Source organism: Octopus sinensis, linkage group LG22 (assembly GCF_006345805.1).
Source record: "Octopus sinensis linkage group LG22, ASM634580v1, whole genome shotgun sequence".
Lineage (NCBI taxonomy): Eukaryota > Metazoa > Mollusca > Cephalopoda > Octopoda > Octopodidae > Octopus > Octopus sinensis.
Genome location: NC_043018.1, coordinates 15333570 through 15359074, shown reverse-complemented (window position 1 = coordinate 15359074; position 25505 = coordinate 15333570). Strand labels below are relative to the sequence as shown.

Sequence of the window (25505 nt, the reverse complement as noted above, 5' to 3'; positions counted from 1 at the left end):
TGTTTTCCCTATATCTGATGAGGAATGTTACCGGTACCTGGGGGTAGATGAAAGCATATCTTACAATGGTACCTGTAACAAGACACATATCACTAAAGAATATTATAGCTGAATAAAGAAAATATGGACTGTAGAACTCTCTGCATTCAGTTAAACAATGTCCACAATGTGTTTGCAGAACTAATACTCATACCAACATTCTAACAATTCTTTTGTATGGCCAATAAGTAGAGGGATACTGTGATAAAGGGAGATCTGTCCTTAGGAATAAGGATAAGCTGAAGCAATCACTACAGTCTCTACAGCTTAATTTGACATCTTGGGAAAGTTACATCCTAGATTGATCTGCATAGCATAAAATGTGTCAAGATGCATCAAAATGATTTGAGTTGAAGAAACAGAACAATAAAAAAATTATATCCAACAATCAACAGATGCAGTTGTCCAATCCCAGGCAAAATTAAAACATTAGTGTCTCCATTGTGACTTCACAGTCAAATTTATACCTGAATTCAAATTATATTTACATATTCGTCACAAATAGATGCTGCTTTTTTTTTTTAATTTTTAAGCTATTTTTTAAATCCCTTCCTTCAAACGCTCAAACATCAAAATTGACAGGAGTGTAATTTTCATAAACTGATATTTTTTCAGCTCATTACATTATATATGTTAGCTTCTAATTATTTTATTTTCTTAATCTATGCTTAATACATGAAGTTAAATTAAATAAGCAGTAAGCGTCTTATCCAAGAAAAATGTAATTATCACCTATTTAACCCTTTAGCATTTAAACCGGCCATATCCGGCCAGAAGTATTCTGCCTGTTTTATGTTCAAACTGGCCAGATCTCTCACACTAACCCTACAATATCATTTTAAAAATTAACAGCTACCTCATCAAAATCTCATAACTACAAGATAATGCATGATTAGTTCAAGGCAATGTGGATAAAAAAGGATTAATTTTGGCAGAATAATGCGAACACTAAAGGGTTAATGTGACAGTAATTAGAAATAAACCCAAACTCCTTGAATCTTCATGATTCAGAAAAGTGTTAATTTTCAAACAACATAATTAATGTTGTTATATTAGTGTTTGGAATTTGTATAGTTTTCCCCTGAAAATTATTTCTTTTCTCATAATTTCATAAAAAATTAAAAACCATTGAATGTGAATACTTACTTCATATGGTAGTGTTGTGTGTCTGTACAAAATGAATTCTCCTAAATTGAAGTTGTTGTAATACCTGAAGAAAAGGAAATGTATACATTGAAAAGACATATTACACCAAGTGGCAGAAATCCAGGAAGTGGGAGGTGTTGCTGTTATTTAATATATACATGCATAATTAACTCTTTCTATTTCTGTCAGAGTCTAATAATTTTGATTGCAAACTTATCCTGTCTAATTATTATATGTTTTGGAGTGGCTGTGTGGTAAGTAGCTTGCTTACCAACCACATGGTTCTGGGTTCAGTCCCACTGCGTGACACCTTGGGTAAGTGTTTTCTACTATAGCCTCAGGCCGACCAAAGCCTAGTGAGTGGATTTGGTAGATGGAAATTGAAAGAAGCCCGTCGTACATACGTGTATATATATATATATATATATATATATATATATATATATGTATGTATATATATATATATGTATGTGCTGTATGTGTGTGTGTATATATTTCTGTGTCTGTGTTTGACTTTCCAACATCGCTTGACAACCGATGCTGGTGTGTTTACGTCCCCGTAACTTAGCAGTTCAACAAAAGAAACTGATAGAATAAGTACTAGGCTTAGTCCTGGGGGTCGATTTGCTCGACTAAAGGCAGTGCTCCAGCATGGCCACAGTTAAATGACTGAAACAAGTAAAAGAGTAAAAGAGTATGAGTGTGTAATGTATTTCTATGTTCATGTGTGTCATTTGAACAACAGTAAATTTGCTTATGTCTCCTGTAGACAAAATATCCAGGAGTTCAGTGGTTTTGTGGGTTTTAGCATCAGTAGAGTAACAGACTTGTTTGAGAAACAAATTAAAATATGGCAACAGAAAAGGCATCCAGGTAGAGAATATTGTCTCAAACAGTCTTGTCCAACCTACACCAGCATAGAGAAGGTGGATATAAAACCAATCATAATGATGTTGGAAATCTGCTTCTGTCTGTAAATAAAGTCTGAGTATCAATCTTTTATAGTTCTATATTTAAGAGATGAGGAATTATGTCCTTTATTTACATTTGATGGATATTTGTCCTCATCTTGTTTGTTATTAACACAACATTTCAGCTGATATACCCTCCAGCCTTTTTCAGGTGACTTGGGGGAATTTCGAACCTGGGTTCTCATTCCTAAAGTATTTTTCGATGTTGTTGTTGTTATTATTATAATTATTATTATTATTAATATCACTGCTTGGAATCGAACTTGGAATCTGAGGGTTAGTAACCTGTGCTCTTAACCATTACGCCATATGCCTGTGGGCATATGGCGTAGTGGGCATGGGCATATAGCCTAGTGGTTAAGAGCACAGGCTACTAACCCCAAGATTCCAAGTTCAATTCCAAGCAGTGATATTAATAATAATAATAATAATAACAACATCAAAAAATACCTTAGGAATGAGAACCTAGGTTCGAAATTTCCTCAAGACACCTGAAGAAGGCTGGAGGGTATATCAGCCAAAACGGTGTGTTAACAAGATGAGGACAAATATCCATCGAATGTAAAAAAAGTCTGAATATCAATCTTTTATTTTATTATATTAGCAACTCAAGAACTGTATCCTTACGTTCCATCAAATGTTGTCATATGGGGGTCATTCAGTGACATGCACACGGCTGGTCTGTCCAAATCAATCACAGAAAGCTTAAAAATATAAAAAGAAAGTGTTGACATAAACATGTGTGGAGTTTTGGAGTTTCCCATAGTTTTTATTTATAACACTAGTCAATTATTTTAAATAAAATCTAAACAAATAAAATCAGGTGTGGGCGTGTGGTTAAGAAGTTTGCTTCCCACCCACATGGTTCTGAGTTCAGTCTCACTGTATGGCACTTTGGGCAACTGTCCTCTACTATTATAACCTTGGGCCAACCAAAGCCTTTGGTTGATGGAAAGCGAAAGAAGCCTGTCGAATGTACACACATAGATGTGCATGTCAACCCTGGAGGAATTTGAATACTGAACATGAAGACTATCAAAATGCTGTTAAGCATTTTGCCAGGTATTTCAAGATTCTTGAAGCAAACATATAATCTTGTTTAAATATTTATAACTTTGTAACGGCAGTTGTGTAGCTTCGTGCACTTTTAGAGTGCATGTGGTGCATACAAATTACCGTTGCTTTACTTATCCAGATTCTACCAGTCAAAGAAACACAAAAACGCAGACGTAAAAAATGGATATACTTTATTGTCTTGTAACGGTGAGAAATCAGTGGTGTATCTGATGTCCCTTGGTTCTGGGCGTGCAAGGCTGAAAGTTAATCACTTGCAAGATTTTACAATGTTCAGCCGCTAAAAACAGAACGGGTCAAAAACGGCGTCTGGAGGAAGAAGATGATGTTGTCTGCAACAATTCAGGTTAAAAGTCTTCGGCTAAAAGACTGCTGCTATCAAAACCGGAGAGAGAGCGAATTAAACGTCTGCATCTACGAAAAGCCTTCCGCTGTCTGTTGGACGCTAGTGGTCAACGTTTTACGCTCCCTTGCCTCTTTGTTAAGGCTCGCGCTCCCTTCGCCTAAATAAGCTAAGGCCACGTCAGCGAAAGTCCCTTCTTCCGGTATTCGCGTATGCGCGAGAGGGCATTGCGCGCGCGCGCTGTTGTATAGGATCACTACAACTTCAAACAAGACTTCACTCAGCAAAGACTAGATAAAGTGTCGAGTGAGATTAGGTTTCTATATTCAACAAGCTAATTAACAATCTTTCATTAACTTTAAAGGCAAATATCTTTATTCATGATAATGGTATAGTTTCCAAGGCAATGCTTAATGTAGCTAACTGCTAAATAATTCAGCATCTGCCGCGATACTACAAATAATTTACAGCAAGAGATGTAAATCTGACAATTGTTTCTCTAACTTCCAGTTCTGAATTCAACTCCCTTTAACCCTTTTGTTACCGTATTTATTTTGAGATGCTCTGCGTTTCTTTCAATTAATTATAAATATAACAAAGAATTTAGTAAAATAACTTAGCAATCATTAAGCTGGTGTTAGGAGCATAAATTGTGACTAAGGTTTAGAGGAAGATTTTAATTCAAAACTTATGAAAACAAGACATTTGTACTACAGAGCCAAGGGCAGTTCCAGCCACGTTGGTATCAAATGGGTTAAAGGATATAGAATGAAATAGATTATTTGAAGTTGTTGGTTACTTAGTATTTAAGAATGCTTCTAAAACTAAGTCTTCAGTATTTCTACTTACACCTCAATTGGTGACTCCTCTAAAATCCTTGTTTACCAAAGATATGAAAAGAAATCAAATGTGATCATTGTAAGCCTACCTTTCTGGTTTCTTCCCATAGCTTTATACTTTGTGAAGTACTCTGTTTATAGTTGGCGGTCATTTTGATGTATCCAAGTTTGTTCCCATCAATCTTGTTATCAGCAACAGCTTTCAAGTTTAAAACATACACAGAATTCCAGTTGTCAGCTTGAATATTTATCTGGCAAGATGACCTTATAGAGGGAGAGTCTTTAACATGCCAAGCTAAAACAACTTGTGGTATTACTACTCTGCTTGGACATCTTAGAACAGAGCCATTTACACCATAATCCAAATCGACTGTTACAGACCAAAATTCCTGGTCACCACTCAGAACACCAGCACCCAATATCTTCGGTGGCGCTGTGGCTTGGAGCATAAAATAGACTCCAACATGACCTTCTTTAAGTACAATATCATCAGTGAGGTTTGTCACCTTAAATCAAAACAAAAGAAGATTTTTAATTATCAAAACAGTGTTACAAATATATTGGTCACTGCATAATCAGTTTTTGTAATGGCTTTTCCACAAATGCTCTTCCATTTTACATGCATGAAATAAAATTTTGGAATTAGCTTTGAACAATCTCAAAATTAATATCAGGTTAATAAAATCAATAAAATAAAATATTTTAAAGAGGATTGTAAAAGTTAAACACATGTCATTACAAGGAGGTGCGAAAAGTTCCTGGCTTTAAATGTACCACAAAAAGCCTGGTTGGAGGCCCATCCCCCTGAGTTCTTTTACAGGACCACTGAAATAACTGTGTGAATCTGAGAGGGGAAAATCCTGAGTAAAATTGTAATTAACTGATCGTGCCTGCATTTTTTTTTTATCCAAAGTCAGGAACTTTTCAGCATTCCCTTCTACATACAAAGTTGCAGTGTTTCTAGATAGAAGTTATTTTGTTATGTAATATCTTTTCCAACATCCCGTTATCATTTGATATTACGTCTACCACTGATATGAGTTGGACTGGTGTCATCTTGCATGTTGATTTCACTATGTCTTTATCTACTACAGTATGCACCCACCTAGCAATCGTGAGATCAACATCCTACTTACTAAGCTGTGTACCTTCACATCATTGAACAGTAAATCGAAAAAAAAAATATAAATGTTTTAAAATAATCCAGGTGCAATAGAGTGACAGTTTATGCCTCAGTATTGCTACTGGTTCATAACCCTTCCATGTTGTTGCACTTTGTCCATAGTGAAGACACTTGGCTGCTGCTGTTGATGCCAAGTTCACCAACATAACTAGTCCAATCATTCATGGGTAATATAAATATTCATTCATTTATGGACTGATTGATCTGTAATATATCTTTATATATATAAAACTGAGAATGTGTGTCTGTCTGTCTGTCTGTGTGTTTCCCTAAAACTTGAGAACTACACAACCAATTTCATTCAAATTTTACACATGCCTTACTTAGGGTCCGGGGAGTGTCATCGGCAAAAATTTTTTAACTTTTTGCCTTGGGCGAGCCCACAGCAATATCATATTTTCTCCACTATGATTTCTTAAAACTTGATAGATATAACTTTGTATTTTGTATTTTATGTGTAGATGTATATATATAGATGTACATGTAATATGTACACATATATATATACATATATATACATGCACTAGCACTATGACCCGGCAACGACGGGTCTTTAATGCTAGTATATATATATATATATATATATATATATATATATATATATATATATATATATATATATATATGTATGTATGTATGTCTTGCATGGTGTGAATTTTATTGATTATATATTACATCACTGAATGCTGCCTCATTAGATTCCCTTCAGCTTCCCTCCTGTTAGTCAGTTTCATTATTCCTCTTCTCTTGGTTTCATTTGTTGGCTACAAAGTAATTATTTATTTAAGAGATCTTTTCTTTTACACCCAAAATATGAAGACATTTTAAAAGACATTTTCTGAATGAATCAGATCAGACTGGGATAAAGGTTAAATTAAAAATGTTTTGTTCCTAAGAATGAAAAATGTCAGCTGTGTTGTTTGTTGTTTTTTGTTTTTGTTTTTTTTTCTGTCTTTTTCTTTCCTTCTAATGGGACGGAGAACATCAAGAATGAAGAAAGAAATACAAATAATTCATTAAAGTGTTTTAATTTACCTTGACTTCTACTCTGTATTTTTCACTCCAGCTTAAGGTGCTACGGGATTTTTCACAATTCTTCTTATAACAGAGACTTACAGCACAGCGAACCTATTAAAAAGTGAATAAAAAAGATAATTACAGTTATTATATTCTGTCACAAAGGAAAGGATTTTAATGAAAAATTGCACAACGGGAAAGTAATTAGAATGTTGTGATTTCAGCTATTGTGAGTGTTACAGCTTCAACACAGGTGAAATCTCTTTATCTAATTGTGCTGATTTATCAGAAAGAAGGTTCTGAATATGAGAAAAAGACACCATCCATCATAGAAATGAGCAAATTTAGTAGATTTGAACATTATAGGAAAAGAGGAGATGATTCACTTGTTACATATGTAACAGATATGTGGGGAATGGAATGTGAAGTTACAAAATTCACTTCACAACCAATTCTGGTTCCATTTCACTGCATGGCACAAAGAACAAATGCTTGATACAAACCTCCCGCTCTCTCTCTCTTTCTCTCTCTGTGACCACATGCCAATACACTCACAGGAGCTTGTTTCCATGTGTGATCATATGGATGTGATTTTACTAATGGCATATTATCTGTCTTCTGTAAATATGTCTTGCAGCTCAACCAACATCTTCATCATCATCATCATTGTTTAACGTCCGTTTTCCATACTAGCATAGGTTGGCCGGTTCGACCGGGGTCTGGGAAGCCAGGAGGCTGCACCAGGCTCCAGTCTGATCTGGCAGTGTTTCTGCAGCTGGATGCCCTTCCTAATGCCAAGGTGCCACGCAGTGGGAATGAACCCAGAACCATATGGTTGATAAGCAAGCTACTTACCATATAGCCACTCCTGCGCAACATATATTTTTGTATTGAATGTTTTACTTATGTCATATGATTTCAGATAACATAAAATTAAAAAAATCATATAATTTTTGGTGTGTTGCATATCTGATTTAAATCGTTACCACATAATATCATAAAAATTCTAGAAACTTACCTCGGAGCCATATTTCAATTTGTTGACATATTCTTTAGGTAATATGTTTGAGCTGATTTTTTGTGGTACCACAAAGTTCTCAAACTCCCAGATGTAATCCACTTTTATCATATTTGAAGGATCTTGTTGTAGAGAAGATTCATCGAAGTGGCATGTGAAGATGTCAATGGTAGAATTAAATGATGGCATTACTTTAACTTCTTCAGCTTGTGGTGGAACACCCTCCTTGGAGCTTAGATCATCTAAGATGAAAGGAGATCAACTTTACAATATAATCTGTCAAAGAATGGCTTCAGTCCAACTCCATAAATCAACACAAATTACTGAGTTAAAGTGTTGATATTCTTTTATAACAGTAAAACGTCTTTGCAGCACAAGGAATGGCACCAGTTGCTGAGGATTGTAACTCTAGCCATTGAGGAGAAACAGCAGAGAGAATAAGAAAGGGCACATGAGGGTGTCACTTCTCCATTGCATCAAGTAACTTTACCTGCAGCAAATGTCATTGCTGTTGCAGATCAAGAGAAGACACTGTAATACACATGCGAGCCTGCCAGAGATGGTTACTAAACAAGAACTGTCAGAGTTGACTTACAACAGAGAGCGCCAAAGAAGAATATTCAGTAGACAGGACCAATGAGAGAGGAATGCCTTGCTCATGTACAAAGAGTATCTATTTCTTTACTACCCACAAGGGGCTAAACATAGAGGGGACAAACAAGGACAGACAAACGAATTAAGTCGATTACATCGACCCCAGTGCGTAACTGGTACTTAATTTATCGACCCCGAAAGGATGAACGGCAAAGTCGACCTCGGCGGGATTTGAACTCAGAACGTAATGGCAGACGAAATACGACTACGCATTTTGCCCGGCGTGCTAACGTTTCTGCCAGCTCGCCACCTACAAAGAATATCATCATGGCAATTTACAGACTGTTGACCTCTCTTAGCTAGAAACCTATTAACTTATAGCAAATTTGCAGCATCCATGAGCGCTTGACATGGAGAGAAAAAATATGGTTTCTAAAATTTTACTCCATGTTCATCGGAGCTGTCACTGAAAGTTGATATAAAATTATTTGTTTATATTGCAATACACTTTCTACTTATACATAATACTGAAACCTGTTCACAACTAGATGAACTGAACTATAAAAATTTGAAACAGGCAGTAGAAAATCTGTAACATTTTACTGATCTCTAAACTAAACAAATATCAATGGATAGATGACATTTCAAGTTACTTATTAGTATTTCTAACTTTCCATTTCAACTTACCATTTCCACATTTCAGTGTATAAGTATTCCAGCCAATTGCCTGCGCCATTTTTACATCAGTTTTGTTATAGAGAAGACAGAGGTGGCGTTTAGCATTGTATGTAGCATATTGGCATTGATTTTTACAATAGAATATACACTGGTAAGATGTCCAAACATTATTGATCTTCAAATCAGAAGGGTCCACAACAGCCATAGACATTTGAGCTTTAAACATCCTCTTCTTTAACTTACAAAAATCTGTAAAATAATAAAGTCCGATGAGGCAAAAGAGAAGAAAAAACAAAGAAAATGTCTACTAATTTGTATAAATAAATGAAATGACAAAACAACTTTAGCTGGAAGGGTGTCTTTGGTCCTCTTATTACAAATTCATGTTTGTCATGAGTTGCATGTGAAACAGTGGAAATGATACCAGAATCGAACTCTTAATTGACAGTGACACTTAATTCTTCCACTAAATAAAATTATACAGCGAACCAGATTAATACATCACAAAGACTGCTGTCTGTAGAAAATCATACATAGTTGGCTTTTCAACACAGTAAAACTTGGTTACATGTACTTCAACAGGAACAGAAATAATGTGACATAACTTCCTGAAAATAATCCTCCTCTCTGGATTAAAATGAAACACATCATGATATTTATTAACAATAAGAGGGTCGGATCTTTTCCCTGTGAACAGCAAATCGAGAAATTAATTTTTTATAACTAAACACTTTCAAACATTGTATACTGGTAGAATGTGTCATATAAAACATCTTTTACTCTTAGTGTTTTTGAGAAAAGTTTATATTTATGGAGTTATTTCATGTTAAAGTTGTCGTATTTCAGTAATTTCAACCAATCAATGACGTGTATTCAGCTGAATAAAATTACTGCCGTTGTTTGTCAACAACAACTATAGGCGGTGTATATTTCGTTTGTCACTGTTATTTATGACATCGTTCGTGCGTTTGTACTGCTTTTAGCTTTAGGGTGTTAGGGTTAGGGTTTTAGGGTTAGGGTTAAGATGTTAGGGTTAGGGTTGGGGTTTTAGGGTTAGAGTTACAGAAAAAAATAAAAAATGAAGAAGTTGGAGGGGTAGGGATAGTCTTTCTAAAAATAGTAGCTGAAAAACAAGAAAAAACTAAAAGCAGTAGAAATGCACAAACGATTATGGTGGTGCCATGAAGTAAACACACTTCAGATACACTCGTTTATGCATACAAACGTAACTGAGATGAAATATGTCATAAATAACAGTGACAAGAGAAATATACACTGCCGGAAATTGTTGTTGACAAACAACAGCAGTAATTTTATTCAACTGAATACAAGTCATTGATTGGTTGAAATTGCCGAAATGCAACAACTTTAACACGAAATAACTTCGTAAGATGTTTTATATGACACATTCTACCAGTATACGATGTTTGAAAGTGTTTAGTTACCAAAAATTATTTTCTAAATCTGCCCGGTCAGGCTAGCATTTAGAATTTGCTGGTTTTGGTGGTCTATTGTGCAGTGTGTTTGAATACAAGCTTTGTATCCCACATAAAACTAGACCAATCCAAATGTCGAACACCTCCAAACATTTCAACAGCACATAACCAATCATTAGAAACTTACGCATGAAGACTTTATGGATTACTTAAGTCTAAAACATATGAAATTAGTCTCGCTACAAACTCTTAAGATATGGAGAAAAGGCTATTCTTAATCTGTTAGGAACCTTGACTCTGGTTTAGGCAAGTTAAACAACAGATAACTGATAAATTTATTGAAAACAGCAATAACAATTAGTCATTGCCATTTAGAATATACTAGCAGAGATACCCAGCATTGTTCAGGATTAAAATGCATAGGTTTTTATTGTTTTACTTGTTTCAGTCATGAGACTTCGACCATGCTGGAGCACCACCTTTAGTCGAAGAAATCGACTCCAAGATTTATTCTTTGTAAGCCTAGTACTTATTCTATATATTTCTATCCATATCACCCTCCTTTTCTTCCTTCCTTTCTTTCCGTTCGTTTTTACATCATTCTCACTTTCCTTCCTTCCTTTGGTTATTTCTTGGTTCAATTCTTCTCTTTCTAAAGATTTGCTCTTTTATATCTTGCTTTCTCTCTTCGATTTTTTTTCTTCATTTCTTCCTTTTACATCCTGTGTTTTATTGTATATCAATATAAAGGCTCGTAATTTGATAGACATCTTTATGGAAGTAGATGGTACCCTTGGTGGTAACACCTCCGAAAATTCTTAGAAGTAATCTTTAGCTTTATCCTCTGTCCTTCAGTTACAGCCTTTTTATAACCATATTTATGTACAAATATTATACTCTTTTACTCTTTAATCTTTTACTTGTTTCAGTCATTTGACTGTGGCCATGCTGGAGCACCGCCTTTAGTCGAGCAAATCGACCCCAGGACTTATTCTTTGCAAGCCCAGTACTTATTCTATCGGTCTCTTTTGCCGAACCGCTTAGTGACGGGGACGTAAACACACCAGCATCGGTTGTCAAGCAATGCTAGGGGGACAAACACAGACACACAAACACACACACATATATATATATACATATATACGACAGGCTTCTTTCAGTTTCCGTCTACCAAATCCTCTCACAAGGCATTGGTCGGCCCGAGGCTATAGCAGAAGACACTTGCCCAAGGTGCCACGCAGTGGGACTGAGCCCGGAGCCATGTGGTTGGTTAGCAAATATCAAATACAAATTTATATACAAATTTATGTTTATATAGAAAAAAAAGAAATCAGAATTAATTACCATTGCCGCAATATAACTCTGCAAGTTCATCTTCTTTTGATGGGAGGAAATAATCAACGACATCAGATCCTCGGTATTTAGACAAGCGGCATTCCTTCAGGGTATCTGTATACTCACTTGACATGCACACAAATGCAACTTCTTTTATGCAGTGCTGGCGGCAAATGTCTGCATTTGAAACATTGCTAATAATAAGATTGTCATGGAAAGCAATCTTCTTTTCCTTGTTTACACTCCATGTGGGATTACATGGGACTGAAAGAAAAATTGAAATTAATAATTATGGAGAAAAAATTTCAGGTTTTGAAGCAAGGTCTGAAATCAAAAGGCCTTAGAATCTAGCAAAAACCAAAGTCATAGTAAGTAGGAAGCAGACAAATTACAAATCCCTTCAGGTAGATGGCCCTGCTTGATATATAGAAAAGGATGTAGGTAGAAACTCCATAAGGTGTACTCAGTGAAAGCTATGGAGACATAAGAGGAGCAGCAATATTATAGGAAAGTTAACAGGGAAAATAGTTCAGAGTGTGGCAGATGTACAGATACAATAAGTGCTTGAAACGTATAGAAAATAGACTCCATCAAATGTCAGGTGGGGTACTCAGAAGTAGTTGATAGCTTTCGTTGTCTGGGTGACCAATACAGCAATAGAGGAAAATGCTCTGAAAGCATAGCTGCTAAAATAAGAATAGGCTGGGCAAATTTCAGAGAGCTTCTATCTTTGTTGGTAACAAAGGACTGCTCCCTCAGAATGTATGATGCCTGTCATGGGCTGTGACTGCCGAGGATATGTGAAGGCTTGAAAGAAATGAAGCTAGTATGCTTTGTTGGATGTCCATTGTCAGTGTGCATGTATGATAGAGCGTAAGCATCTTGAGAAAAATGTTGGACATAAGAGGCATCAGATATGGGGTGCAAAAGAGACGACTGCACAAGTATGGTCACATAATGTGTATGGATGAGGACCACTGCAATCTCTAACTGTGCAGGGAACCTGTGGAAGAGGTAGAACAGGCAGACATGGGACAAGGGGGTGAAGCCTGATCTTCAAATGTTAGGTCTCATGGAGGCAATGGCAAGTGACCAAGACCTTTGATGATTACTTGTGCTTGAGAAGTGAAATGGTAGTCATGGCCAGTGCTTGTGACACATAAGAGACACCTGTGCCAGTGAGATGTAAAGGGCAACCGTACCAGTAACACATGAAAGGCATCCACTATACTCTGTTGAGTGGCTGGAGTTAGGAAGGGCATCCAGCTGCAGATACCATGCCAAATCAGACTAGAATCTGATGCAGCTCTCTGGCTTACTCATTTCAGTCTAACCCTTTAACCCATGCCAGCATGGAAAGCAGACACTAAATAATGATGATGACGATGATAATAATACACCATAGAGCAATATCATTAGTATTTAACCATGTAACACTTAAGAAACAAGTAATTATTTCAGCTGACTCCCAGTTTTCAAAAGAATTATTGCAGTGGAATTGAGGTATACAGTATTGTTGATCTATTGCAGCTGATCTTACTCATCAGTTTTGCACAGGATATCAAGTAATCAGATGATTATCTAATAACTGAGCTTGTCAGAGTTGGCTACTATGGAAAAAAATAATAGTGATTGCTTTCTGTTACTGGAGGCGAGAATGTGTTACATTTAGTTAGTTAGTTAGTTAGTTAGTTAGTTAGTTAGTTAATTGGCTCAAAAGCAAATAGCAAGGCCATGTAGGGGGACATGGAGTTAAGTACAGGGTGGTGTTCATGTAAAGAGTTCAGGCCACTTGAGGTCAAGGGAGGCTTTGAACAAAGCGGTCGTCGGCATCTTCACCATCTCGTCTCGCAGCTTGTTCCACGGATCCGCAACCCGGACGGAGAAAGCTCCTCTCCTTCGATTGAGATGAAATCATTGCAGGTAGAGCTTTTCAGAATGGCCCCGCAGCCGACGCTCTGGAGCAGGAGTGAAGAACAGCTCTTTCGAGAGGTTACATTTTCCGCTTATGATGTTGTGGGCGAGAATGAGATCACCACGGCGGCGGCGTTTTTCAAGAGAATAAAGGTTGAGCGTCCTCAGCCTTTCTTCATAGGACAAATTTTTGAGACCATGAACCATGCGGGTAGCCAGCTTCTGGACTCTTTCAAGATGCTGTATGTCTTTGAGGAGATAAGGAGAAGAGGCTTGAATCCCGTACTCCAATATGGGTCTCGTGGCGAGCTGGCAGAAACGTTAGCATGTCAAACGAAATGCTTAGCGTTATTTCGTCTGTCTTTACGTTCTGAGATCAAATTCGGCCAAGGTCGACATTGCCTTTCAGCCTTTTAATCTAATACTGGGGTTGATCTAACTGACTGGCCCCCTCCCCCAAAATTTCGGGCCCTGTACCTAGAGTAGAAAAGATTCTTAATTGTTCAATGAATTCTCTCCCTTCCCTGTCATAATTTCAATTGACATTGCTTCAAATCCTTTGTAAAAATTAAACAACTTTATTCAGTTTGGTAAAGACTGACATAGAGAGCCAGTTGAAAAACATCAATCATCTGAGACTATCCAAGCAATTAGTAGACATAACTCCCTCTTTTTATATAAACAAACAAGGGAGACAACTGCAGTTAGATATTTCTGGAGAACATTGACAATGTAGATTGAAGGAGATTGAGCCAAAGAAGGTGACCTTTACATGATGACTTAGTAAGCTAGAAATAGCAGTCAAATCACCTTCAAGTCTCGCACCACTGATTTTAAAATACACAGAATATCATTGTTCATGACCGTTGGCCATAGGTAAAAACGTCTTTGATTGTAAGATGGCTTAAATAGAATTGATCTGCAACAGCAACAACCTTGACAAACGAGACTGTTTAGAGTTGCTTGACATATATTGCAAAATACAGCAGCCAAATCTATCTTTGGTATCATACTCTGTGAAGGCAAATGGTTCAGTGGTTAGAGTGCTGGAGTCACAATCGTGAGGTAATGAGTACAATTCCTGGATTAGGCTGAGTATTGTGTTCTTCGGCCAGACACTTTATTTCCTGTTGTTCCAGTTCATTGAGTTGTGACATCACTGGTGCCATCCCTTGGATAACATCGATGGCATGGAGAGAAGAAGCTGGAATGCATGAGTAACTGCTGGTCTTCCATAAACAACCTTACCAGGACTTATGCCCCAGAAGGGTACTTCCTAGGTGCAATCCCATAGTCATTCATGACCAACAGGGTATTTACCCTATCATACTCTATCATAAAGAATGGAAAGACCTTACCATTTACAGTAAAGTAAATGGTAAGGTATAGAATACATTTCATTATAATTCTTCTCAATCATGGCTGACCTAAACAACAACAATAATAACAGCAACGTCAGTAATGTTAATTTTTGTCAAAAATTTGGTAGAAATTTGTGCAATTGTGGTGAAATTCTACTATACCTTGAGCTTTTGACCAATTTGTTGGATTCTGAAATGGGTTACATTCAAATTCAGAGAATGCAGAACTTTTTTCCTGTGCCATATAGCATTCACCTTTGATAATGCAAGTGTTCTTCTGTAAAAATAATTTTAAAAAATAAAAAATTTGAAATTTCATTTTCTATATCAATGTCACAGAAATCATAAAATTTTTATATGCACTATTCATTTGTCTTGGGTGTGACTTTAAATTGCATCTGGTTGAAGGGTCCTGGTTTGGGAATTTAGGGTTTTGATGATTGTGGAACTATCCCTTAGCTTCTACTGTCTCCAGGTCTATTCTGATCCAGCGTAGTAGCACCTGTCAGCCTGAGGCTATCGGAGAAGGCACCTGCCAAGGTGCCATGCAGTGGAACTGAACCTGGAGCCATGTGGTTGGGAAGCAAGCTTCTTACCACACAGCCATACCTGTGCCTAAGCTGTCTAAGTTGTGAACAATAACAACAACAATATAAACAACAACAATCAAACATAATTACCTTCTGTTTGCATGTTTCAAGCTCTACATCACAGTCCAGACATATAGGGTTGAAACTCATAAATGTTTTGAAGTTACTTGTTTTATTTCGATTGAAGCTAACTGCCACTCTGAAATAGCCTTTAGATGGTAGGGGACACTTCACTTCATTATAATTTTTAAACATAGCCTTTTTTGTCATATTAGAAACTGTAGTAGCACCATCAGGCTTCAACTGTAATGGAAAACAAGAAGATTACATGATAAAAAATATTATTGCTTTAACCCTTTAGTGTTTAAACCGGCTGTATCCGGCCCAAATATTCTACACATTTTATGCTCAAACTGGCCAGAACCAGCATCTCACACCTACCCTACAATGTCATTCTCAAAATAAGCAATTACATCTTTCCTATCTTGAAGCTACAAAATAATATCAGATAAACTTTTTTTAAATGTGAATAAATAAGGATTATTTTTGCCAAAGGGTTAAATCAAAAATACAAAATATTGACCTTAATCTTATATATCTTTTTACAGAAAATTTGATAATAAATAAATGAGTTTTATTTTGATGAGAAACAAAACCAAACCAAGACAGATTGATTCAATTATCTCTGAACTTGGAATATTCTTTGTAGTTATTTTACTGCCTATTCAGAAAACAAGTTAACAACAAAATTGCAACCTAATCTCTCTTAAACCAGTACCCTGGTATCTTTGAAGGAAACTATTGGGTTGTCCCGAAAGTTTGTGCCGATTTATAGTAGCTTACCTTTCGACTTATCTTAGAACATGGTTGCGTCCATAAAATAGGATTTGACTACACCTCCATTTAGAGCACCGTTTAAGCTAACTTTTCACGGAAGAAGGTTTATGTTCCTAAAACCTGTGTTAATTATGTAACCCTTTAAAATGGAAGGTAAGAAAGTTCATTTTCAGCACTTGATGCTTTGGGAACCAGACAAAAATTGCTGCAGCTCAGCTGGGATGTGTTACCCCACCCTCCATATTCACCAGATATTGCTCCTCCAGATTTCCACTTATTCAGGTCTCTGAAGAATAGTCTTAATGGTAAAAATTTCAATTCCTTGGATGACGTAAAAAGATACCTTGATGAATTCTTTGCCATGAAACCACCTCAATTCTGGGAAGAAGGTATTTTCAAGTTAAAGGAAAGATGGAGATGCATTGTGCAACAAAGGGGTTCATGTTTGGTTGATTAAAAATGTAATGGCAAGTATTTATTGACCTTTATCTTTCCTTTAAAAATCGGCGCGAACTTTCCGGACAACCCAATAAGATAATGCATTGGAGATGTAGCCATAGATACTCTTTGTTGCAAAGAAAAAGACATTGAAGTCTCAAATGGAAAGCTTTCGATTAAAGAGAAGATTTACAAACACATTCTACCCTTTTCTGTGATTGTTGCTCAATGTTTTGCCAGCCACTACAATTTTGCCGAACAACAGTCTATGTCAGACATTATTCTTTGGAAATGTTGGTACCCTAATGTAGATCACTTGGCAAGCATTGACATCATTGGAAGAGGCATAGAACGTGAAATTGAGGACATAGTAAAGCTAATGAGGTAAGAAAAGTTTCAGGTGTGAAATGCTTGCCAGTGGTGGCCACTTCTAGAAGAAATATTTGGGTTTTATGCCTTTAAACCCAGGAAGGGGAAAGAGAAAGATGAAACCGATATTTTAATTCAGTGTATAGGGTGTGGAACTCAGTACCAAAACATCAATTATTTCTAATTGTTCTTCTTTAAAGATCCATGATTTTTCAGTTCAGAATCATTTAATTTCTAAACTATACAATCTCAAGTGAGGCCCTCAATCGGTTATTTCTCTCCTAGATGCATTGCATCTAAAGAAAGGCAACTTGACTGATTGGCATAAAGTCACTTCCATACATGCCCCAACCCCTGGCTCACAAGTGTGCTGTTTCCTCTCTTAGACATTTCAACTGCTGCTATAAAGTCCTCTGCTCCTCAAAGCTCACTGCTATCATGCTACCTTACCACTCACGCATCTCTTGCTCTTTTGTTCACTATATTAAGTTCAAATCCCACCAAAATCCATGTGAACCACTGTAAGTTTTTTCTTACCAGAATCTCCACCCTGTTCATATGTTTCCTACAAGTATTGAGTGCATGTCATTAACAACATCAATTTTACCAATATCAGAAGACCTACAAAGGTCATAGTCAGAACCCTTTCTTATAAACACAGCAGGTAAAAACAAATTCTATTTTCCTCCATCAATAAATGTACAGTCTTGTGCATTTTCTCAGTGATTTATTCATAAAAATAACAGCACATACAGTAAATGTTAAGCATCACTAATGAGGCTGTAATAAGATCAAAACATGTTTGAAGTGGTTCTCATATTTTTTTATTTCTTTATTGCCCACCAGGGGCTAAACATAGAGGAGACAAATAAAAACAGACAAAAGGATTAAGTTGATTACATCGACCCCATTGTAAAGCTGGTACTTATTTTATTGACTCCGAAAAGATGAAAGGCAAAGTCAAGCTTGGCGGAAAAGTAGCTTTCATATTTGTATGGAAAATGAAAATAATGCTGGATGCTGACGAATATTGCTCTTCTTTTAACAATTATTTACTTTTAGTTTGAGTTAAGAACATCTCATCATCATCATCATTTAGCGTCTGTTTTCCATGCTGGCATGGGTTGGACGGTTTAACTGGGGTTTGTGAAGCCGGAAGGCTTCATCAGGCCCAGTCAGATTTGGCAGTGTTTCTACGGCTGGATGCCCTTCCTAACGCCAACCACTCCGTGAGTGTAGTGGGTGCTTTTTACGTGCCACCTGCACAGGTGCCAGACAGAGCTGGCAAACGGCCACAAACGGATGGTGTTTTTTCGTGCCACCGGCACGGGGCCAGGCGAGGCTAGCTAAATATTAATAATAAATGTAAAGACATCCTAATTACTTTCTATGAAATCAATGCCATCAGGTATTGAATTCTGAAATTGGTGCAGAGAACACAGTTTGGAGCATGAAAGACAGTTGCTTAAATTACTTGCAGTTTTTAAGTGTTAACCTATTTTATCAAACCCCTTAAATATGAAACACAAAACTGACTTTAGAGATATTTGGTTTCAGAATCTTACAGGTATATAATTAAATATAGGAAGGTATTTTGATCAAATGTTAGACTGATTTCATAAATTCATCTGTCCTCAATGAACTAACTGATTGACTAACGAGTAAAATGACTTCTTACAGAAATAACAATGTAGGAAATAGTTTCTTATCAAAACTGAGTTAAAAGCCTACCTGTAATTGTGATATGTGGCATTCAGTTTGGTTTTCCAAAAATGGGCCTCCATACACTGACACCCATGTGCAAGAATTCTCCTCAAGATCATGACAAATGCCATTATTTTGAAGATATGAAATTTGTGGTGCCATTTCCAAGTCCACAGAGCAGTCATCTCCAGCATATGGTGCACTGCACTGACAGTTTCCTGTTGATAAGAGAAAAGAATTTCACGTGTGGACATATGGGATTGATTCTTATAACATGAATGAAAGAAAGCTTGGTTGATAGCTAACTAAAAAGACAAACATATGGATTGGTCTATCTATCTATCATATATATATATATGTGTGTGTGTGTGTGTGTGTGTGTGTGTGTGTGTAGATTCAGATGAATACACCACTTAAGTTGAGGCACCAGACAGAATTTAGTATGGTATTATCCATACAATTTAAAATTGATTTTAATCATCTTAGCACGAAGACACGTAGTCTATGCCCTATGGACGTAGCTTCAAATGTGTTCTTTCTGATGTGAATTTGCTACCCAGGTATTGGTTATCTTTCGAATTATCCTTAATAAGATAATTCATTCAATTACTCAAATATATATATAATATATATATATATATATATATATATATAATATATATATATATTAGACAAAAGAGATAACAAAGCCAAGGGTGTGATGAATTTTCAGGACATTTATAAGGAAAGGGATATAGATATAGTCTTACAGCCGTTTCTGGGATATTATGGATATCCTTTTATCAGAGACAATGTAAGATGGTTAAATAGGGATTAATGTTTGATTTTGAAATAAGGAATTATTGTGGAAAAGGAGGAGATAGGGAGGGAGTATAGTGGAAAATAAGAGAATGAAAGTAGAAATAAAATATAAAACATTTTAGTTGCAGTTCCATTATTCGAGTAAGGTGGTGTATAGAATTGGTAAAAAAAGTTTCCTGTACATGGTATGTAAGTTCCAATAATAGTTCAAGTTTAGTCATTTCTAAGTGCGGAGCTGTGGATTCTGTGTTGCTCATTCGAAGGGGTTTCATGGTGTGAACTTACATGGAAGCACTCCATCGGTTACGACGACGAGGGTTCCGGTTGATCCGAATCAATGGAACAGCCTTCTCGTGAAATTAACGTGTAAGTGGCTGAGCACTCCACAGACACGTGTACCCTTAACGTAGTTCTCGGGGATATTCAGCATCACACAGAGTGACAAGGCCGGCCCTTTGAAATACAGGTACAACAGAAACAGGAAGTAAGAGTGAGAGAAAGTTGTGGTGAAAGAGTACAGCAGGGGTCACCACCATCCCCTGCCGGAGCCTCGTGGAACTTTTTTAGGTGTTTTCGCTCAATAAACACTCACAACGCCCGGTCTGGGAATCGAAACCGCGATCCTATGACCGCGAGTCCGCTGCCCTAACCACTGGGCCATTGCGCCTCCACGTGAACTTACATACCGTGTACAGGAAACTATTTTACCAATTCTATGCACCACCTTGCTCAAATACTGGAACTGAAACTACCATGTTTTATATTTCATTTCTACTTTCATTCTCTCATTTCCCTCTGTATTCCCTATCTCCTGCTTTTCCACAATAATTCCTCATTTCGAACTCAAACATTTACCTCTATTTAACCATCTCACATCGTCTCTGATGAAGGAATATCCATAATATCCCAGAAACAGCTGTAAGACTATATCGATATCTCTTTCTTTATAAATGTTCTGAAAACACCTCACAGCCTTGGCTTTGTTATCTCTTTTGTCTAATATATATATATACACATACACATGCAGGTGTGCCTTTAATGTTAAAGCTGAGTCTCTAGCTGATGACGCCTTCCTGCCTCCCGTCCTTAGATTATCTTAATTTGATGGAATCAGTCTAGAAAAGTATGTAGGTAGTCCCCTTTTGTGTCCATTACAAACCTTTTTCACAATTTCCATTATCAGAACAATCATTGGGGCATATACTGGCCATGGCTTCAACTAATTTTGGATCTTCTTGTCGTGCAAGCACCATGCGATGCAGTTTTCTATTGCAACGAAGCAGCATAGACTCCAACATTACTGGAGCCCATTTAACACCTTTTGTAATCTGAAAAAAGAAGCAAAGCAATTTTAGAAAAAGAGGAAAGAAAACTTTATAAAACAACATTCAGAGAAATTTTCAGCAATATATATTGAATATGATAATCCCCAGAAGTTAACAGCTTCTTTTTGCCCAACAAATTAATCTGAAGCATTTTATTTTATCTATGTGCCCTTTTCAAGCCTAGACAACGTTGTCATCATCGTCATCGTGTTCGTCGTCGTCGTCATCATCGTCATCATCGTCATCATCATCATCGTCATCATCATCATCATCATCATCATCATCATCATCATCATCATCATCATCATCAGCAGCAGCAGCAGCATCATCAACTGTGTCTGTTGAGCACTTTGCGACCTTAGATTGTTTTTCAACGATAGGAATGTAAATTCCTCTAAGTTTGCAGCTCTTTTGTTTTATTCAGTTCATTCACGAAAGCTTATTTGACAACAATGATGGATGATCAAGGTGGAATCGGAAAGAACAGAGGTAGAATAAATATCACAAGCCACCTTGGTGAACAATTCCACCAATTTGATTAAATTGTCGAAGTAGAAAAGATCAAAATTCAAAGTTAACTTCAGTAGGATTTAAACTCCAAACCCAGTGAGACAGAACAAACAACCACAAGGTATTTAATGCAACTTTCAAATGAATCTATCAACAGTGATATCAGGTGAAACGCCAGTCTCACAAAATTAGTTTTCTCTCTTCTCCCCATGGCAAGAAAACTTACCCAAGCTCATCAACTTCACTGAATAAAGTGACTTTAATTAAATATTGCAAGGAGTATGGCTCAGTGGTTAGAGCGTCAATCTCACAATCACAAGGTAGAGAGTTTGATTCCTGGACCGGGCTGTGTGTTGTGTTCTTGAGCAAGACACTTTATTTCACGTTGCTCCAATTCATTCAGCTGTAGAAATGAGATGTGATGTCACCGGCACCAAGCTGTCTTGGCTTTTGCCTCTCTCTTGGATAACATCAGTGATGGGGAGAGGGAAGGCTGGTATGCATGGACAGCTACTGGTCTTCCATAAACAACCTTGTCCGGACTTGTGCCTCAGAGGGGAACTTTCTAGGTGCAATCCCATGGTCATTCGTGACCACAGGGGGTCTTTACCATTTTTTTTTACCCTAGTTAAATATTGAATTGGGAGGAATATTTCAGTTTATTTGAACCTGAAGTCCTTTTCTATCCAAAATTATAAAAATCAGATTAATGAATTGGTATACCTGAATGTTGGTGATACAGCTTTCTATTTCTCTGGTAATATTTATCCCAATATTGGTGGTACAAGGAGCAAATGATGTTTTATCCTTTAAATATGTTTGGCAGAACTTTCTTGCATCAGTTTCACTAAATTCATCGTCAGACCAAGGTGGTAAGCTCTAAAATTTAGAAAATTGAAAACACATTTATGACTTCGTTGTTACACATTACACATTGAAATAAATAAATGGATAAATGGATGTGCCGGTGGCACATATAAAGCACCATCCGAACGTGGCCGATGCCAGCACCGCCCCGACTGGCTTCTGTGCCGGTGGCACATAAAAAGCACCATCCGAACGTGGCCGATGCCAGCGCCGCCTTGACTGGCTTCTGTGCCGGTGGCACATAAAAAGACACCAACCGATCATGGCCGATGCCAGACCCCTCTGGCACCTGTGCAGGTGGCACGTAAAAAGCACCCACTACACTCGCGGAGTGGTTGGCGTTAGGAAGGGCATCCAGCTGTAGAAATACTGCCAGATCAGACTGGCGCCTGGGGCAGCCCCTGGCTCCCCAGACCCCGGTCGAACCGTCCAACCCGTGCTAGCGCGGAAAACGGACGTTAAACGATGATGATGATGATGATGATGATTAGTAAATCAACTAATAGATCTATTGCTAATCACTTATAAAAAATATCTGATGGTGTAAATTTTTTTTATTCTGTGTAACACAGAAGTTGGGGATCAAACCACAAATAACTGAGTGAGTAGCAATAGGAGAACTTAAGAGAGATGACACTATTTCCAGCACTCACTCATTCTCCCTTGCTCTATCAACTTTTTGTGACACTGATGCATACATACATACATACATATGTGCATATATACATGCATGCATACATATATATTTCTTTACTACCCACAAGGGGCTACACACAGAGGGGACAAACAAGGACAGACAAATGGATTAAGTCGATTACATCGACCCCAGTGCGTAACTGGTACTTAATTTATCGACCCCGAAAGGATGAAAGGCAAAGTGAACCTCGGTGGAATTTGAACTCAGAACGTAACAGCGGACGAAATACGGCTTCGCATTTCGCCCGGCGTGCTAACGTTTCTGCCAGCTCGCCGCCTTATTGCATACATATATATACATGCATGCATACATATATACATGCATGCATACATATATACATGCATGCATACATATATACATGCATGCATACATATATGCATGCATGCATACATATATACATGCATGCATACATATATACATGCATGCATACATATATACATGCATGCATACATATATGCATGCATGCATACATATATACATGCATGCATACATATATACATGCATGCATACATATATACATGCATGCATACATATATACATGCATGCATACATATATACATGCATGCATACATATATACATGCATGCATACATATATACATGCATGCATACATATATATATGCATGCATACATATATACATGCATGCATACATATATACATGCATGCATACATATATACATGCATGCATACATACATGCATGCATACATATATATATGCATGCATACATATATACATGCATGCATACATATATACATGCATGCATACATATATACATGCATGCATACATATATACATGCATGCATACATGTATGCATACATACATGCATGCATACATATATATATGCATGCATACATACATATATACATGTATGCATACATATATGCATGCATACATATATATATGATGGCTGCCCCCTCGTTATCGAGTATGGCCATTGCACGAAGCTTAACTGTTACTGTGATCGAATGTGACTTTTTAGCCCAGCTAAAGATCTACAATGTCTTGTACAGAATTGGCAACTAATACCTTTACCGGTAATAGCCGGCTGTAGTTGTAACTGGGCTTCATGTATCTTTGCATGTCGTTTAAGTCCTCCTGCCAAATTACACTCTCTTCCACATGCCCGACAGATATGATTAGTATAGTGTGTTACACCACCACCAGTGTCCAGGTTGTCACTCATCTGTCTCGCTTTATGACTACGAAGATGACTCTTGAGTCCAGCTTTACTGAAGCAGGGTCTTGCACAGACACCGCATGTCAGCATCATAGGAAGACCCTTCCCATCTGGAAGTGTAACATGATGCTCTTCCTGACATCCCTCTTTACTTTCTCATGTGCAACTCGAGATTTCTCAAAAGTGGCTGTCCCCTCGTGCACAATCCTTCTCCACCTACTACGATCAATAGCTATGCCTTCCCATGTGTCAGGAGAGATGCAAGCATCTCTTAAGGAAGCCTTCAGCAAGTCCTTATACCTCTATGCCTGTGAGACGTGGGTCACATATCGATACCACCTTAAACAACTGGAACGTTTCCATCAGATGTGTCTCAGGTGAATCTATGGCATTAAGTGGAAGGACTGCATCAGTGGTCTTGAAATATTGGAAGGCTCTCAGTGTGAAAGTATAGAAGCTCGTGTTAAAACATACATATATGCATGCATGCATACATACATACATACATACATACATACATACATACATACATACATACATACATGCATACATTCATATATACATGCATACATACTTACATGCATACATGGTGGCTACACCCTCATTATCGAGAATGGCCATTGCATGAAGCTTAATCAATGTTGTTATCGTGCAATGCCTGTGCAAGAAGATTTTTTTTTTAAGTGAGGAAAGGCTGTGCACTGAGTTAATCCCACTCACTAAGCAACAGCAGCCATAATCCGAAAAGAAGAACAAGTCAACATCATCGGTAACCACTGAGCTGCAGGTTTTATGTCAGAGTTATCCCAGTTACCTGAGTTACCTTCTCCTAGAAGGATGCCCTAACAAAGGCTGGGAGTCCTTCACTCCCAATGGTTTAACCGCGCAATCGGGCATTCAGTCCGATTATTTTTATGTCTCCGCGCATGATACAGCCTTAAGACATTTATTGGATGGTCGTTGACTCTCAAGAGTTCCTCCGCCCTTTGACGGGTTTTGTTTTTCATCCCGCAGGGTGTCCAATAAACACCCTCCTCACCAAGCAAGCTTGGTGAGGTTGCCGGTTTAGTCACCGACGACCTGACCATGCAACAGGTTGTACTGGGTTCCATGTTACCAGTAGCACTCGAAAGTAACCTGACATGAGCAAATTCTGATTGGCTGGACTGACTTCCTTAAACAGAGGCTTGGAAGATCAAATTCTGCCAAAGTCAACTTTGCCTTTCATCCTATCGGGATC

At 37.4% G+C, this 25505-nt stretch overlaps 1 protein-coding gene across 1 annotated transcript in view; it reads right to left on the bottom strand.

Moving 5' to 3' along the window:
* LOC115223111 overlaps positions 1-25505 on the bottom strand; it is a 305641-nt gene that overhangs the window by 216399 nt on the left and 63737 nt on the right. The window contains exons 15-26 of the mRNA XM_036512142.1: positions 22246-22401; positions 20847-21015; positions 18914-19104; positions 15629-15841; positions 15111-15225; positions 11683-11937; positions 8912-9151; positions 7631-7872; positions 6631-6723; positions 4502-4918; positions 2784-2860; positions 1186-1249 (exon numbers count right to left, since the gene is read on the bottom strand). Of these exons, the coding sequence (XP_036368035.1) occupies positions 1186-1249; positions 2784-2860; positions 4502-4918; positions 6631-6723; positions 7631-7872; positions 8912-9151; positions 11683-11937; positions 15111-15225; positions 15629-15841; positions 18914-19104; positions 20847-21015; positions 22246-22401 (2232 nt within the window). The remainder of the gene's footprint in view (positions 1-1185; positions 1250-2783; positions 2861-4501; positions 4919-6630; positions 6724-7630; positions 7873-8911; positions 9152-11682; positions 11938-15110; positions 15226-15628; positions 15842-18913; positions 19105-20846; positions 21016-22245; positions 22402-25505) is intronic.